This window comes from Pseudophryne corroboree, chromosome 1 (assembly GCF_028390025.1).
Source record: "Pseudophryne corroboree isolate aPseCor3 chromosome 1, aPseCor3.hap2, whole genome shotgun sequence".
Classification (NCBI taxonomy): domain Eukaryota; kingdom Metazoa; phylum Chordata; class Amphibia; order Anura; family Myobatrachidae; genus Pseudophryne; species Pseudophryne corroboree.
This window is the reverse complement of record NC_086444.1, coordinates 648,945,772-648,964,674: the sequence shown is the minus strand read 5'-3', so window position 1 is coordinate 648,964,674 and position 18,903 is coordinate 648,945,772. Positions and strand designations below refer to the sequence as shown.

General features: G+C 48.2%; 1 protein-coding gene across 4 annotated transcripts in view; it reads left to right on the top strand.

Annotated features, from left to right (window-relative positions):
* The window catches only part of RNF38 (ring finger protein 38), a 514,010-nt gene that overhangs the window by 440,747 nt on the left and 54,360 nt on the right, over positions 1-18,903 (top strand). For all 4 annotated transcript variants that reach the window (XM_063914635.1, XM_063914636.1, XM_063914638.1 and 1 more), the window contains one exon: positions 791-952. In XM_063914635.1, coding sequence (XP_063770705.1) covers positions 791-952 — 162 coding nt within the window. The remainder of the gene's footprint in view (positions 1-790; positions 953-18,903) is intronic.

Sequence of the window (18,903 nt, the reverse complement as noted above, 5' to 3'; positions counted from 1 at the left end):
CCAGCATCCTCTACAGACTACGAGAAATGGATTTACTGGTAGGTAATTAAAATCCTATTTTCTTAGCCAAGCAAGCAGCTGAACACAATCCTCCACTACATGCAAAATGCCGAATGTTGGCTGGAGTGGTGTAAAGCATATGGTCATTGGGATACTCTAACAGCTACATTTCTAGTGTCTGCAGTTTATTGTAACAAAAGTAGAGGGATACAACCCCATATTAATACCCATGGTTTTGAAATGAGCTGTTCAACAAGTACATATGGGCATTATGATCACTTTATCCATACACTTTTGACCTTTTAGTACAGTTTAGAACCAATTATTTAACAATGAATGACACTAACTTTGCACTGCAATTGCATCGTTATTATAATAACACCTGAAAAGGACATTTTTAATGTACCTTTTTATTGCAGTGTACATATGCCCAAAGTCCGTTTCTGAGGTGAGTGTAACTAAACCTGTATACATCATTTAATCTTTATGAGGAGATTATGTTCTTCTAAAGTGTTCGGTTTTTAGTAGAAAACCACTTTCCAGGGAGCAACAAGGTCTAGTGTACAGATACAGAATAAATTAGTTCCTTTAAAGTGAAGGAGGACTTGTTAGGGTAATGTTTAGTGGTGCGTGTGTGTTAATTGAAAAAGTGCAAAACTCTACTAAAGTGATACAAATATTTGTTGAATCCCGAAAATGTCATTCTCATACCTGAACACTATTTTTTTTTATTTATTTTTTTGTAATCCAGGTGTTTTTTTTTTCAGTATGTTTTTCTTTTCCCCTGCAGCCTCTGCAAAGGATAGAAAATGAGGTAGAACTGTTGGGTGAACACCTACCTGTGGGTGGATTTACATACCCTCCACCTGCTCATGCACCAACGTTACAGCCAACGGCCCCATTACAATTCATAACTCATGATCCTTTGCACCAGGAGGTTTCCTTTGGAGTTGTAAGTTATTTTCTAACTGTTAACTTGGTATTCATAAATGACATTATGAAAATGTTACCAGAGAGCCTGTCATCAGGCTGCCTGTGCATAGAAAACACAAACTTTCCTATGTTCCCCTTATTTTTCTCTGCTTTGTTCGTGGATGGCTTATGTCGCACTACTAACCTACACAATGCTCTCCCTTGTACCCCACAGCTGTGTCAGCTCTCCAGGTAGCTGACACCGACATAAACTACATACTTTACTAGATGCTGGTTGAAACTTGTGCCCTAACAATCGTATGATCCAAATGCATTTACAATGCTTGTTATATTGTGAAATATCATAAACTTGGTGTATTAGGCAGCAATTAATGTGTGCACTGAATTGAATTGACTGCAATAATTTAGGACTAATGTGAAATATCCACATTCTTGCCTGGTTATATGGACTACAATGTGTGCCATTGTTTATCTAATGTTTTACAAGGGACAATACCTGGAAATAGTAAGTGTGAAACTGAACCTAAGCATGCGATATTGTCTATGCTAATTATATTTTGGGCTACATAGAGATAGACGACATTACAGATGTATATTTATACGTTCGGCCTCAATATGCCATGCAAGTGAGCTGCCAAGTCCCGTGCAATTCTGCTAACCTCTGGTGTCCTCCAATTTATTTTTAATTCTTTTGTGGAACATGCATCTTAAAGGTGTGTACACACGGTGCGATATGCACTTAACTTTCCTTACGATTTTAACTATATAGTCAAAATCGTAAGGGAAGTTAGTGCATATCGCACCATGTGTACACAGCGTGCGATGGCAATGCGCGGTCCAGCGGGATCTGCATCGCGGCCCCGTCGAAAAGTCGTATGTCGGGCTGTGCGGCGCATCGCGCCGTAGGTACACCGCATTAGTCAAACTGCAACTAGGATGCACCAGGAAACTATGCTGATTAATATTGTTATGCGACACGTATATTGCATGACTTTGTCTGTATATGGAGCACAATCGAAATTGTATTGGTGAAAAAAGATATGGCTGCTACAGTGTAGCACGTCATATACAGAATCAGAGGCCTAGTTGTACACAGATATACAAATGTCGCATATCAAGTTAATCCGCAGTCTATTGGTGAGTCCCAGCCGAATCACATTGTGACTAAGACATTTTCAGCATAAAACATGACCGACGCTATCAGAGTCTTGTGGGATCTGGCGCAGCAAGAGGGGCTGTTTGGTGCTAATGCAGCAGTAATGTTTGAGGACACATCTGTAGATGAGTAAGTGCAGTAGCTGCCATGTGTGTCGGACCATTACTATTTCAATGCTTCATTAGTGTAGGGCATTTTATAAAAGCTTATCAAACGAGGAAAGATCCATTCTAATTACAGGCAATTAGATGACACACAATAATTGGTGACACATGCAACACCAAGTAGAAGTTAAATTACTTGTTAGAGAAAAAAATCTAACGTCCTAGGGGATACTGGAATGGTATTAGTACCATGGGGTATAGAATGGGTCTATTGCAGCCTTGGCACTTTAGAAATCTTCAGTGTGGTGTGGCTCCTCCCCTCTATGCCCCTCCTACAGACTTAGTTTAGAAAAATGTGCCCAAGGAGCCGGGTGCGTTCTCTCGAGCTCAAGAGTTTTTTTTCTTCAAAACTTTAGTTTGTTATTTTCAAGCAGCACTGGCTGACACCAGTCTGCCTGCGTCGTGCAACTTAGGAAGGGGACCAAACCAACCTCTTACAGGGTTAATGGTCCGAATTCCCGCTGACAGGACAAAGCTCCTGAGGTGGTGTTTGGCATTACCCCCAGGGTGTACGTGCACGCCGACAGCATGCTGCCACTCCTAACAGAGCTGGAGACGCTGGTTCGGTGAGTACACAAACCGGGGTCCCTGTTAGCAGGTCCCCGTTTATTATGGCGGCATAAGGGTGTGGCGGGCACGCAGCGCTGCAGGCTGCGGTGTCTGCTGCATATCCACAGGCTGGTGCAGTAAAGGGGTTTTAACTCTGTTTTCTATGCAAACATGATGAAAGCCAGTATAAATATCTTGCAGGGACTGCGCGCCATTGAGGAGGGGGGGCTTCCCGGAGAGCAGGACCCACGGCTCAGAAGGCGCCATTTCCTGCTGCATGCAGGGAAGTGCTGCTCCTCCACGGACCTTCTGAAAACGCGTTGTACTGGCACCAAGGGGGAGCAATATATATTTAAAGTGAAACTAGTTCCCTTATCTAAGGCTATAGTTTATGCCCGGCTAGACTTTGCTTTAGCTGTTGAGGCATAGTGTGCTGGTTTATCCTTCTTTGTCACTCCATACAGGCTGTTTGGGGTTCTGTGTTATATCACTGTTACTGTGTTATTTCACTGCTATTGTGTGTGTGTTCTGTTGTACAAACATGTGAGGCAAAAAGGCTGTATGTCCCTCATGTAGCACAAAGTTTTCCCCTTCTCCAGGGGTATCTCTGCTGTGTACTCAATGCACTTCTCCCTCTCAGGGAAGTAGCACACAGAAACCAGCATTGCTGGATTCTTTTAAAGGAATGATATCTAATATTAATTCTGAATTGGCTACTGCCAGGCAGGAAAGACAAATGCGTAAAAAAAATCTGGATTATTTTTTAGGTCATTCTTCTGACCACAGACCGGCTTCTGTGCCCACCCTGTTGGTTTTACAGAAACGCACCCTCCCACAGGTGCTCCAATCTGACTCTGACCAGATTTGGAAGAGTGAGAAGTAGATGGGGATAAAGGTGACATTACCCTGTCTCGGGATGTAGAAGCCCTAATATATTCTATTAGGAAATTCCTCAATATCCCAGATAAGGAGGCGGAACCTGATGAGTAATTTTTTAATGTGAAGCTTAAATCTACTGCCACTTTCCTATCCAAAAATAATTGACACTTTTTTTTTTTTTTTTAAGGAGACGTGGGTTAATCCTGACAAAAAGTTTCAAAATCCTAGGCGGTTACTAACCTCTTTCCCTTTTCCTCCTGAGGATAGAAAAGTGTGGGAAAATCCCCCCATTGTGGTTACTTCAGTCTCCAGGCTGTCATGAAAAATTGTGCTGCCTGTACCTGGTGCTATCTCCCAGAAAGATCCTGCAGATCGTAAAATTTAAACTACGCTCAAATCCATTTACACTGCAGTGGGAGTAGCACAGAGACCCACCATATCTTGTGGTTGGATTACAAGGGACATGGTCAAATGGTCTGATAATATAATTGAAGCGCTTGACACTATGGCCCAAGATGAGATCCTAACTCTGTTACAACATATCCAGGATGCTGCTAACTTCACGAGTGAGGAAATCAAGGAGCTAGGCCTCATTAATGGCTGCTCCACGGCTATGACCGTATCAGCTCGCAGGGCACTATGGTTGCGACAATGGACAGCAAATGATTCCAAAAAAGGCATTGAGAATCTTTCCTTCACGGGCGATGCCTTGTTTGGTAAAGAACTAAACAAGTGGATTTCGCAAGTAGCAGTAGGTAAGTCCACCTATCTGCCGTCTGCAGCTCCTCTGGCTAGAAGACTACCCTGGCCCCTCTTTACAGTCCTTTAGTGTGGCCAGGTTTTCGAGGAAGGGCCAGGGGGTACCTCAAATGCAGCAAGAGGAACACTAGGAAAATCTCGCAGATCAGCGGCCCCTGGATATCTGGACCAGACATCCGGTTCTATCTCCACTAAGCCCTCCGCGTGACGGTTGGCCCTAGCTGCAGGGGGACTATCAGGTGGGTACTTAACTGTAATATTTCGCCCTGGTTTGGGCAGAATCCTGCTGGGACCCTTGGGTAAGAGACCTAATATCCCAAGGTTACCGTTGGGAATTTCAAGCACTCCCTCCTCACAGATTCTTCAGGTCGGGCTTACCAGCATCACCTGTAGCAAGAGTTACCTTGCAGGACTCCATTCAAAAACTGCTACAAACGCAGGTTATTGTTCCAGTCCCTCCTGTTCGAAAACAGGGATTTTTATTCAAGCCTATTCATGGTACTGAAACCGGACGGTTCGGTACGGCCGATCTTGAACCTCAAATCTCTGAACCCGTAGCTACGTGTATTCAGGTTCAAGATGGAATCTCTAAGAGCAGTGGTCTCTGGCCTGGAGGAAGGGGAATTCCTGGAAACCCTGGATATCAGGGATGCATACCTACACATCCTGATATGGCTCCCTCATCAGGCTTATCTCAGGTTTGTGTTGCAGGACCGCCACTTCCAGTTTCGGGCCTTGCCCTTTGGCTTCTCCACGGCTCCAAGGGTGTTCATGAAAGTTATGGCAGAGATGATGCTGCAACTTCGCGTGATGGGAGTGAACATCGTCCCTCACTTGGATGATTTCATAAAAGCGGTGTCCAGAGATCGACTGTTGCAAAGCATCAACGTGACTACGTGACTTCTTACGGACCACGGGTGGATCCTGAATATACAGAAATTGCACTTCGAACCGTTGCAAAAACTAATTCAGTTCCTGGGGATGATACTGGACACTGTCTCAGAAGGTTTTTTTTCTAGCATCCATAAGGGATATTGGGGAGACTTAGTACGATGGGGTATAGACAGGGTCCAAAGGAGCTGGTGCACTTTAAATTTCTTCACTGGGTGTGCTGGCTCCTCCCCTCTATGCCCCCTCCCTTAGGCAGTTTAGAAAAAAGTGCCCCCAGGAGAGGCTGCACATCTCTGAGCTCCAGAGAGTTTTCTTCAATTTCTTTTTAATGTTTGTTATTTTCGGTATGCTGTTTGGGCAACAGCATATCTGCACCATGGGAGTTGTGGGGGGGAGGTCACTGGCCTTGCGATGTGCCGAGCTGCTTCCCCGCTGAAGGACCACCGTCCTGAGGGGGGAAGGGGGGTTGTTAAGTGGGGCACTGCGTGTTGGCTGTCACAATCGCAGCATGCCGCACACCCCTAGCACTGCCTGAAGGTGACGTCTGTGGTGAGCAGAAACCGGGGGCCCCGCTAGGGCTGAACGCAGTCACGGCGTACGGGACCCTCCTGGGGGGGTCCCCTGTGTAGACTGGCTGATAATCGCTTGAACTTGCACTTGTGTTGTGTTATGTTTTTGAGCAAACGGGAGACATTGCCAGTATAAATCACTATAGCTCTGGCGCCATTGGAGGGGGTGGAGCTACCTCAGATCAGGATCAGTTGCGTTTTGGTGCCTTCCTTTGCTGAATGCAGCCACAGACAGCGCACGCACACACAGCACTTCCTGCCTTACAAGCCACACTGGAAAACTGGTACAGGGTGTAGCAAAGGAGTAGAGCCGCTATTGTACACTATCTGGGTCTTCTACAGGACAGACATTATTAGTGTTTACTGTATTATAGCTAGAGGTCAGCCTCACTGGGGCTGTACAGCTCGGGGGTGTGCTGGTGTCCTCTCTGTGTGTCTCCTTTCACATACAGTAAGGGCAGGCTTGAGATATTACTGTCTGTGTGTATGTTGTTGTGCTTACTGTGAAATGGGTAAACACAAGCTAGTGTGACAGTGTATGTCGCACTAGATTCTCTCTGGTATCATCTGATTCTGTTTCTTGTGAACAATGCAGCCAATCTTCACAAATCGGTGAAGGGGCTGGAGCATAGGGTCCAGAGCCCGCATGGCTAGGGTCTCTGAAAAATATGATGTCTGATATGTCATCCCAGCTCACTGCTAATGTTCAAAAAACCCAGCTACTACAACAGTCTGTTGCAGATTTAGATGCTAGGGCAGATGTTACACAGCCTCCCCCCTCTCATGTGGGACCACAAAAGCGTGGTTTGCCTGCTCTATCATCTGACACAGATGAGGATATACAGGAGGATGGGGAGCACTTGGACCCCGTTAGTAGGGATACCGATTCTGCTCTGGGTATTGAACCCCTAATTCTGGCTATACGGGATGTTAAAGCTCCCTCTAGAGTACACTGTGTCACAGCAGTCATTTTTCTTTACACAAAACAAGCCTAATGTCACTTTCCCTGATTCTGCAGAGTTAAGATGACCTATTCAAGTTGGCCTGGAAAAATCCAGATGAAAAATTCCAAGTGTCCAAAAAGTTTTTGCGCAGTTTCCCATTTGCTCCTGAGGCTGTCGCCTCATGCCAGGATTTCCCTCCCGTGGTGGCTGTAATCCTCCAATCTCCTGGAAGGCTGGAGTTTCGGGATTCAGGATTGGATCCTCCTCACAACGGATGCGAGTCTGAGAGGATGGGGAGCTGACACCCAAGGGACGCAGTTCCAGGACAGGTGGTCAGCCCACGAAGCCCTCCTTCCGATTAACATTCTGGAACTTCGGGCGATCTACAATGCTCTGCTTCAGACCTCTCCTCTGCTCAAGGATCACGTGATCCAAGTGCAGTCTGACAATGCCACAGCAGTGGCATACATCAATTGGCAAGGAGGAACAAAAAGCAGAGCCTGCATGCGAGAGGTGTCAAGAATACTCTCTGGGCATAAAGAAATGCAAGAGCAATGTCGGCAATCTTTATTCCGGGTGTGGACAACTCGGAAGCGGACTTCCTGAGTCGTCACGATCTCCACCTGGCAGAGTGGGGTCTCCACCATCAGGTGTTCCAACAGATCATCCACCGGTGGGGATGCCCGCAGATAGACATGATGGCTTCTCGTCTCAACAAGAAACTACACTGGTATTGCTCACGAACCAGGGACCCTCAGGCGAGGGCAGTAGATTCACTGACCTCGCCTTGGCCTTGCCGGCTGGTCTTACTGTTTCCTCCGAATTCCATTGCTCCCAAGGGTGCTCAAGCGCATCTGAAATCAGGGAGTCCAGGCAATTCTGATTGTTCCGGATTGGCCTCAGAGGGCGTGGTACACTGATCTACTGGACCTGTCCATCGAAGACCTTTTGGTCTTTACCTCTCAGAAGAGATCTTCAACAAGGACTGTTCGTTTATCCGGACTTGCGGCGACTTCGTTTGACAGCATGGTGGTTAAGCGGAACATCCTAGCTCACAAGGGCTTTTCCAAAAAGGTTATTGCTACCATGGTTCAGGCCAGGAAGCCTGTGACGTCAAAACACTATCAACATATCTGGAGGAGATATGTCTCCTGGTGCGAGGAATGCACGTATCTGCCTGTGGAGTTCCACTTGGGACGTTTCTTACGGTTCCTGCAGGCTGGTATGGATAAAGGCTTACGTCTGGGTCCATTTAGGTCCAGATTTCAGCTCTCAATTTTCTTCCAGAAGAAATTGGCAGTGTTGCCAGAAGTTCAGACCTTCTTGCAAGGGGTACTCCACATACAACCTCCTTTTGTGCCACCTACGGCACCCTGGGATTTGAATGTGGTGTTGAAATTTCTACAGTCCTCCTGGTTTGAGCCTCTGATGATGGTAGAAGACAAGTACCTCAACGTGTCTCAGAATTGGGGTCCTTATCGTGTAAAAGTCCTTACTTGGTCTTTTACGAGGACAGAGCGGAGCTCTGGACTAGACAGCAGTACCTGCCGATGGTTGTCTGAGTTTCACCTGAATCAACCTATTGTGGTTACGTCCAGTTCTGATACTTCTGCTCCTCCAGAGACATTGGATGCTGTGCGTGCCTTGAAAATATGTCAAGCGAACAGCTCGGATCAGAAAGACTGATTCCTTGTTCATGCTATATGATGCGCAGAAAACGGTTGTCCTGCTTCGAAGCAGTCCATTGCTCATTGGATTAGGCTTACTATCCAACAGGCTTATGTGTCGGCAGCCTTACCTGTTCCTAAGTCTCTGAAGGCCCACTCTACAAGGTCAGTGGGCTCTTCCTGGGCGGCTGCCCGTGGAGTCTTGGCCTTGCAACTCTGCCGAGCTGCTACCTGGTCGGGGAAGAACACCTTTTTGAAGCTCTACAAATTTGATACCCTGGCCAAAGAGGATACCCAGTTTGAGCAGGAGGTGCTGCAGCAGTCTCTGCACATTTCCCACCTATTCTGGAAGCTTTGGGATGTCCCCATCGTACTAAGTCTCCCCAGTATCCCTTATGGATGCTAGAGAAAATAGGATTTTAATTACCTATCGGTAAATCCTTTTCTCTGACGTCCTAGTGGATGCTGGGTACTCCGTAAGGACCATGGAGTATAGACGGGCTCTGCAGGAGACTGGGCACTCTTAAAAGAAAGATTAGGTACTATATCTGGTGTGCACTGGCTCCGCCCTCTATGCCCCTCCTCCAGACCTCAGTTAGTATCTGTGCCCGGCCAGAGCTGGATGCACCCTAGGGGCTCTCCTGAGCTTCCTAGGAAAGAAAGTATTTGTTAGGTTTTTTATTTTCAGTGAGATCTGCTGGCAACAGACTCACTGCTACGTGGGACTGAGGGGAGAGAAGCGAACCTACCTGCTTGCAGCTAGCTTGGGCTTCTAAGGCTACTGGACACCATTAGCTCCAGAGGGATCGAACACAGGCCCAGTCCTCGGTCGTCCGGTCCCGGAGCCGCGCCGCCGTCCCCCTTGCAGAGCCAGAAGAACGAAGAGAAGTTGAAAATCGGCGGCTGATGACTCCTGGCTTCATTAAGGTAGCGCACAGCACTGCAGCTGTGCACCATTGCTCCCTTAGCTCACCACACACTCCGGTCACTGATGGGTGCAGGGCGCTGGGGGGGGGCGCCCTGGGCAGCAATTAGATTACCTTACTTGGCGAAAAGCACATAATACAGTCTGATAAACTGTATATGTGCATTAACCCCCGCCATTAAAGTACATAAATTTACAGAAGCCCGCCGCTAGGGTGGACAGGGCCTTCTTCCTCAGCACACCGGCGCCATTTTCTCTTCACAGCTCAGCTGGAAGGAAGCTCCCCAGGCTCTCCCCTGCAGTATCCTGGTACACAAAGGGTAAAAAAGAGAGGGGGGGCACATAAATTTAGGCGCAAAACTGTGTATATAAGCTGCTATAGGGGAAAAAATCACTCAGTATAGTGTACATCCCTGTATTATATAGCGCTGTGGTGTGTGCTGGCATACTCTCTCTCTGTCTCTCCAAAGGGCCTGGTGGGGGAACGGTCTTCAAATAGAGCATCCCCTGTGTGTGTGGTGTGTCGGTACGCGTGTGTCGACATGTCTGAGGTAAAAGGCTCCTCTAAGGAGGTGAGAGAGCGGATATGTGTGTGGGAGGGTGTCTCCGTCGACAACGCCGACACCTGTTTGGATATGTGTAAGTGCTGAGGTAAAATTATTGCACAAAAGGTTAGGGAACAGAAAGGAAATCTACCCTGGTCTGTCCCTATGTCACAGAGTCCTTCAGAGTCTCTCTATGTTCACTATCCAAAATAACAAAGTATCGACACGGAGTTTAACTCCACTGTCGACAACAATAATGCAAAGTTACAGCCAAGAGGGCTAAAAGATATTCAATATATGATTATTGGAATAAAAGATGATTTGCATATCACTGATGACTCATCTGTCCCTGGCACGAGAGTACACATGTTAAGGGGAAGAATGCGGAGGTAAATTTCCCTCCTCTCATGAGGTAAAAGAGCGGGAATCTCCAGACAAGAGACGGTAGCTTCCCACAAGAGAATTCTCAGGCTGTATCCTTTCCCCACTAGGGCCAGGATGTGTTGAGAATCTTCCCCTTGGGTGTCCTGTTTGCACTAGCTATTCTCAGGGATCCTGCAGATAGTGTGCACATTCTAGTATACTACCCAGACCGGCGATTGTGTCGGCATGGGTTTATAGCGCTGTGGCAGCGTGGACAGGTACCTTATCAGCAGAGATTGAGACCCTAGTATGCATATAAATATTTTAAGATGCTGTCTTAAGTGATAGATATATAATTATATAGCATGCCCAAAGGGATATGAGTATACTGGGTCCTAGAGACAAAAGCTATGTCGATTTCTGCTTGATGTGTCCTGTAGAATATACATTGGACAGATGATGCCGACTTAAGAGGCATATGGAAGGCTGAGGATTGTGTGGAGAAAGGTTCTCGGGCCTGGTCTCCACAGCTATAGCTGGTAATTCTGATATTTTGCCTTATATTCCTGCACAGCCTAGGAAAGCACGACATTATTAAATGCAGCTTTTCGAATAAAGAAACAAGAAAGTCTGAGGTGCGTCCTTTCTTGTCAGAGCCGGGGGCAGAGGGAAGAAGCTGTACAACACAGCTAGTCCCCAGGAACAGAAGTCCTCCCCGGCCTCTACAAAAATCCACCGCATGTCGCTGGGGCTCCACAGGCGGAGCTAGGCCCGGTGGGGACACGCCTTCGTAAGTTCAGCCACAAGTGGGTTCACTCCCTGTTAGATCCCTGGGCAATAGAAATTGTATCGCAGGGATACAGGCTGGACTGTGAGAAGATGCCCCCTCACCGAGGACCCGGCGGGCTTCCCCCCAAGAGAGGGAGCCAGTGTTAACTGCAATTCGTAAATTGTATCTTCAACAGGTGGTGGTCAAGGGTCCCCTCCTTCAACAAGAGGGTGTTATTATTCGACCATGTTATAATCCCGAAACCAGACGGTTCGGTTAGACCCATATTGTATTAAAATCCCTGAACATATACCTGAAAAGGTTCAGGTTCAAGATGGAATCGCTAAGAGCGGTCATTGCAAGCCTGAAATGATTCGGGACATAAGGGATGCATACCTTCGTGTCCCCATTTATCCACCTCATCAGGCGTACCTCAGAATTGCGGTACGGGATTGTCATTACCAATTTCACCAAGGTAATGGCGGATATGATGGTGCTCCTGCGGAAGCAAGGTGTCACTATTATCACATACTTTGGATGATCTCCTCATAAAAGCGAGATCAAGAGAGCAGTTGCTGGACAGCGTATCACCTTCTCTGGAAGTGAAACGGCAATACGACTGGATTCTATATATTCCGAAGTCGCAGTTGGTTCCTACAGCTCATCTGCCTCGCCTAGGCATGATCCTAGACACAGACCAGAAGAGGGTTTATCTCCCGATAGAGAGAGCTCAGGAGCTCATGACACTGGTCAGGAATCCATTGAAAACCAAAACAGGTGTCAGTGCATCACTGCACTCGAGTCCTGGGAAGGATGATGGCATCAAACAAGGCCATCCCCTTCGGCTGGTTCCATGCAAGGACAATGGAACTTAATGGACAAGTGGTCCGGATCACATCTTCAGATGCATCGGTTAATCACCCTATCCCTCAGGGCCAGGGTGTCTCTCCTGTGGTGGCTGCGGAGTGCTCACCTTCTCGAGGGCCGCAGATTCGGCATTCAGGACTGGGTCCTGGTGACCACGGATGCAAGCCTCCGAGGGTGGGGGGCAGTTACACAGGGAAGAAAATTCCAAGGTTTGTGGTCAAGCCAACAGACTTGCCTTCACATCAATATCCTGGAACTAAGGGCCATATACAACGCCCTAAGTCAAGCGGAGTTCCTGCTTCGCGACCAACCGGTTCTGATCCAGTCAGACCGCAGGGGCTCATGTAAACCGCCAGGGCGGCACAAGGAGCAGGGTGGCGAGGGTAGAAGCCACCAGAATTCTTAGCTGGGCGGAGAATCAAGTAAGCGCACTGTCAGCAGTGTTCATTCCGGGAGTGGACACGACCTCCACCCGGGAAGGTGGTGACTTCATCAGGAAGTCTTCACGCAGTTTTGCAAATTGATGGAAACTGCCTCAGGTGGACTACATGGCGTCCCACCTCAATAAAAAGATAAAAAAGGTTTTACACTGGGTCAAGGGACTCTCAGGCGATAGCTGTGGTCGCACTAGTAACACCGTGGGTGTTCCAGTCGGTCTATATATTCCCTCCTCTTCCTCTCAGACCCAAGGGCTGAGAATTGTAATAAACCTGAGGAGTGTGAACAATATTCTTTGCTCCGGATTGGCCAAGAAGGACTCGGTACCCGGAACTGCAAGAAATGCTCTCAGAGGACCCATGGCCTCTGCCTCTCAGTCAGGACATGTTGCAACAGGGACCCTGTCTGATCCAAGACTTACCGCGGCTGCGTTGGATGGCATGGCGGTTGAACGCCGGATCCTAGCGGAAAAGGGCATTCCGGATGCAGTTATTCCTACGCTGATAAAGGCTAGGAAAGACGTGACAGCAAGACTTTTTCACTGTATATGGCGAAAATAGGTTGCTTGGTGTGTGGCCGGGAAGGCCCTACAGAGGAATTCCAGGGGGGTCGATTCCTGCACTTCCTACAGTCAGGAGTGACTATGGGCCTAAAATTAGGATCCATAAAGGCCAAGATTTCGGCCCTATCCCTTTTTCTCTCAAAAAGAACTGGCTTCACTGCCTGAAGTTCGGACGTTGTTACAGGGGTGCTGCATATTCATTCAGCCCCTTTTGTGCCTCCAGTGGCACCTTGGGATCTTAACGTGTGTTGAATTCCTAAAATCCCACTGGTTTGAGCCACTTAAGACCGTGGTCATGCTTTTGGACTTAGCTTGGACTAGGCGTGTGTCAGAATTGGCGGCTTTGTCATGTAAAAGCCCATATCTGATCTTCCATGTGGAAAGGGCAGTATGGAGGACTCGTCCCCAATTTCTCCCTAAGGTGGTATCATCGTTTCATTTGAACCAACCTATTGTGGTGCCTGCGGCTACTAGGGACTTGGAGGATTCCAAGTTGCTGGACGTAGTCCGGGCCCTGAAACTTTGTTTCCAGGATGCCTAGAGTCAGAAAAATTGACTCGCTATTTATCCTGCATGCACCCAACAAGCTGGGTGCTCCTGCTTCAAAGCAGACTATTGCTCGCTGGATCTGTAGCACGATTCAGCTTGCACATTCTGCGGCTGGACTGCCGCATCCTAAATTAGTAAAAGCCCATTCCACGAGGAAAGTGGGCTCTTCTTGGGCGGCTGCCCGAGGGGTCTCTGCTTTACAACTTTGCCGAGCTGCTACTTGGTCGGGTTCAAACACTTTTGCACAATTCTACAAGTTTGATACCCTGGCTGAGGAGGACCTTGAGTTTGCTCATTTGGTGCTGCAGAGTCATCCGCACTCTCCCGTCCGTTTGGGAGCTTTGGTATAATCCCCATGGTCCTTACGGAGTACCCAGCATCCACTAGGACGTCAGAGAAAATAAGAATTTACTCACCGGTAATTCTATTTCTCGTAGTCCGTAGTGGATGCTGGGAGCCCGTCCCAAGTGCGGACTCTCTGCAATACATGTATATAGTTATTGCTTAACTAAAGGGTTATTGTATGAGCCATCTGTTGAGAGAGGCTCAGTTATTGTTCATACTGTTAACTGGGTATAGTTATCACGAGTTGTACGGTGTGATTGGTGTGGCTGGTATGAGTCTTACCCTGGATTCCAAATCCTTTCCTAGTAATGTCAGCTCTTCCGGGCACAGTTTCCCTAACTGAGGTCTGGAGGAGGGGCATAGAGGGAGGAGCCAGTGCACACCAGATATAGTACCTAATCTTTCTTTTAAGAGTGCCCAGTCTCCTGCGGAGCCCGTCTATACCCCATGGTCCTTACGGAGTACCCAGCATCCACTACGGACTACGAGAAATAGAATTACCGGTGAGTAAATTCTTATTTTCTCGTAGTCCATAAGGGATATTGGGCGCCCGCCTCAGTGCGTTGACTTTTCTGCAGGTTCTGTTATGTGGTTACCTGTTCAACTGTTGCTATTATTGTTACCAGCTGTTGCTGGTTGTTATATGTTCGTGGTGTGCTGGTGTATAAATCTCACCACTCATTATGTTCCTTCTCTCATGTATGTCCTTTTCTCCTTCGGGCACTGTTTTACCTATAACTGCCTGTGGGAGTGGGCATAGAGAGGTGGAGCCAGCACAGTCTGTGAAGAAATTTTAAAGTGCACCGGCTCCTTTGTACCCTGTTTATACCCTATCATACCAAGTCTCCCCAATATCCCTTATGGACTACAAGAAAAGGATTTACCGGTAGGTAATTTTAAAATCCTATTTTCCTCCCTATGGACAAAGCCTTGATTATTCAGTCTATGGTCTGCTCCGTACTTAAGCCCCGCAATATTTCAGTGCACCTTTGCATCTGCCTTCTAGGCAAGATGGTGGCCTCCTATGAGGCAATTCAGTACGGAAGGTTTCATGCCTGTCAATTTCAACTAGATCTGCTGGACATGCACCAGATGATTTCCCTCTCACCAAAAGCAAGGATTTCCCTGTTATGGTGGTTACAAATCTCTCACTGGTGGAAGGTCGGCGATTCAGAATCCAGTCTTGGATTCTGTTGACAACTGATAAAAGCCTACGCGGGTGGGGTGCTGTGACTCACGGGGCTCCGTTCCAAGGACACTGATCACGTCAGGAGTCCTCCCTTCCGATTAAACATTCTGTAACACAGGGCGATTTTACAGTGCCCTTCTTCTACAGGCCTCCTCTCTCCTCCAACATCAGGCCATACAGGTCCAGTCGGACAACGCCACGCTGGTAGCGTACATGAATCAGCAGGGAGGAACAAAAAGCAGGGCTGCAATGCAAGAGATGTTCAGGATACTCCTCTTGGCGGAAAACAACGCAAGGGCCATGTCTGCCATATTCCTTCCGGGAGTGGACAACCGTGAAGCGGACTTCCTCCGCAGACACAATCTACATCCAGGGAAATGGGGCCTTCACCCTCTGATGTTTCAATAGCTGGTTCATTGGTGGGGTTGCCAGCTGATAGACGTGTCTTCTCGGCTCAACATGAAGCTGCTTCGCTACTGTTCCAGGATGAGTGATCCGCAGGCTGCAGCAGTGGACGCTCTGACTACACCGTGGACTCACCAGTTCATATCGCTACCCTCCGATTCCTCTCATTCCCAGAGTTCTAAAAAGGCTCCAAAATGAAATGCGTTCAAGCAATTCTGATTTGCCCCAGATTGGCCTCGTCGAGTCTGGTATGCAGACCTCCTAACCTTGTCCCTCGACGAGCCCTGGCCCCTGACGCTTCGAAAAGATCTTCTCCAGCAAGGGCCGTTTGTCTATCTAGACTTAAGCGTAGTCGAAGTTGGGAGGGAAATTCTAGCCAGAAAAGGACTTCCCTCCAGGGTGGTCTCCACCATGGTCCAGGCCCGAAAGGTGGTCACGTCGAAGCATTACCACCGAATCTGGAAGAAATGTGTTTCTTGGTGTGAGGGTAGAAAAGTCTACTGTGGAATTTTAACTTGGCCGTTTCCTGCTCTTCTTACAGGCAGGCGTGGATATGGGCCTACGGTTAGGCTCCATTAAGGTTCAGATATCGGACTTGTCCATATTCTTCCAGAAATGGTTGGCTGTGATTCTGAGACGGACGTTCTTGAAAGGTGTCCTTCGCATTCAGCCACCCTTTGTCGCTTCCACGGCTCCGTGGGATCTCTGTTTGGTCCTGACCTTTCTCCAATTGGTTTGGTTTGGACCGCTACATAGGGTGGACTTGAAATTCTTACCATGGAAGACTGTCTTGCTGGCATTGGCCTCTGCGAGTCGTGTGTTTGAATTGGGGGCCTTATCCTGTAAGAGCTCTTATTTGTTATTTCTCTAACGTCCTAAGTGGATGCTGGGGACTCCGTAAGGACCATGGGGATTAGCGGCTCCGCAGGAGACTGGGCACAACTATAAAGAAAGCTTTTAGACTACTGGTGTGCACTGGCTCCTCCCACTAAGACCCTCCTCCAGACCTCAGTTAGATTCTTGTGCCCGGCTGAGCTGGATGCACACTAGGGGCTCTCCTGAGCACCTAGAAAGAAAGTATATTTAGGTTTTTTTATTTTCAGTGAGATCTGCTGGCAACAGACTCACTGCAGCGAGGGACTAAGGGGAGAAGAAGCGAACCTACCTAACAGGTGGTAGTTTGGGCTTCTTAGGTTACTGGACACCATTAGCTCCAGAGGGATCGACCGCAGGACCCGACCTTGGTGTTCGTTCCCGGAGCCGCGCCACCGTCCCCCTTACAGAGCCAGAAGCACGAAGAAGGTCCGGAAAATCGGCGGCAGAAGACTTCGGTCTTCACCAAGGTAGCGCACAGCACTGCAGCTGTGCGCCTTTGCTCCTCATGTACACCTCACACTTCGGTCACTGATAGGTGCTGGGGGGGGGGGCGGCGGCGCCCTGAGGGCAATAAATAACACCATGGCTGGCAAAATATACATCCTATATAGTCCCAGAGGCTATATAGATGTAAAATTACCCCTGCCAGTATCACAGAAAAAGCGGGAGAATGTCCGCCGAAAAAGGGGCGGGGCTTCTCCCTCAGCACACTGGCGCCATTTTTCCCTCACAGTTCCGCTGGAAGGAAGCTCCCTGGCTCTCCCCTGCAGTCTGAGAATACTACAGAAGGGTAAAAAAAGAGAGGGGGGGCACTAAATTTAGGCGCAGTATAGATATATATATATATGTAATATATATAAAAAAAGCAGCTATAGGGAAAACACTCATTGATAGGGGGATCCCAGTGTTATATAGCGCTCTGGTGTGTGCTGGCATACTCTCTGTCTCTCCAAAGGGCTTTGTGGGGTCCTGTCCTCTGTCAGAGCATTCCCTGTGTGATTGCGGTGTCGGTACGGCTGTGTCGTAAACGTGATGTCACCCCCTGCGGGGTCGACACCTGAGTGGATGGTGCTGTGGAAGGAATTACGCGACAGTGTCGACTCCTTACATAAAAGGTTTGACGACCTATCTAATGTGGGACAGCCGGCTTCTCAGCCTGTGCCTGCCCAGGCGTCTCAAAAACCATCAGGGGCTCTAAAACGCCCGCTACCTCAGATGGTTGACACAGATGTCGACACGGATACTGACTCCAGTGTCGACGACGAAGAGACTAATGTAACTTCCAGTAGGGCCACACGTTACATGATTGAGGCAATGAAAAATGTGTTGCACATTTCTGATGTTACCCCCGGTACCACAAAAAAGGGTATAATGTTTGGAGAGAAACTACCAGTAGCTTTTCCTCCATCTGAAGAGTTAAATGAAGTGTGTGAAGAAGCGTGGGCTTCCCCTGATAAAAAGATGGTAATTTCTAAAAGGTTACTAATGGCGTACCCTTTCCCGCCAGAGGATAGGTCACGCTGGAAACATCCACTAGGGTGGATAAAGCGCTCACACGCTTGTCAAAGAAGGTGGCACTACCGTCTCCGGATACGGCCGCCCTGAAGGAATCTGCTGATAGAAAGCAGGAGGCTATCCTGAAATCTATATATACACACACAGGTGTGATACTGAGACCGGCTATAGCTTCAGCCTGGATGTGCAGCGCTGCTGCTGCTGCGTGGTCAGATTCCCTGTCAGAAAATAAAGATACCCTAGACAGGGACACTATTTTGCTAAACGTAGAGCATATAAAAGACGCACTTTTATACATGAGGGATGCACAGAGGGATATTTGCCGGCTGGCATCCAAAATTAGTGCAATATCCATTTCTGCCAGGAGGGGGTTATGGACTCGGCAGTGGACAGGTGATGCAGATTCCAAACGACACATGGAAGTTCTGCCTTATAAGGGTGAGGAATTGTTCGGGGATGGTCTCTCGGACCTCGTTTCCACAGCAACAGCTGGGAAGTCTACATTTTTACCCCATGTTCCCTCACAACCAAAGAAAGCACCGTATTATCAGGTACAGTCCTTTCGGCCCAATAGGGGCAAGCGGGTTAAAGGCGCGTCCTTTCTGCCCAGAGGCAGAGGTAGAGGGAAAACGCTGCAGCATACAGCCAGTTCCCAGGAGCAAAAGTCCTCCCCCGCTTCCTCTAAGTCCACAGCATGACGCTGGGGCTCCACAGGCGGAGCCAGGTACGGTGGGGGCCCGTCTCAAAAATTTCAGCAATCAGTGGGCTCGCTCACGGGTGGATCCCTGGATCCTTCAAATAGTATCTCAGGGGTACAAACTGGAATTCGAGACGTCTCCCCCCCCCCGCCGTTTCCTCAAATCTGCCTTGCCAACCACTCCCTCAGGCAGGGAGGCAGTGTTACAGGCAATTCAAAAGCTGTATTCACAACAAGTGATAGTAAAGGTGCCCCTACTTCAACAAGGAAGGGGTTACTATTCCACAATGTTTGTGGTACCGAAACCGGACGATTCGGTGAGACCCATTTTAAATTTGAAATCCTTG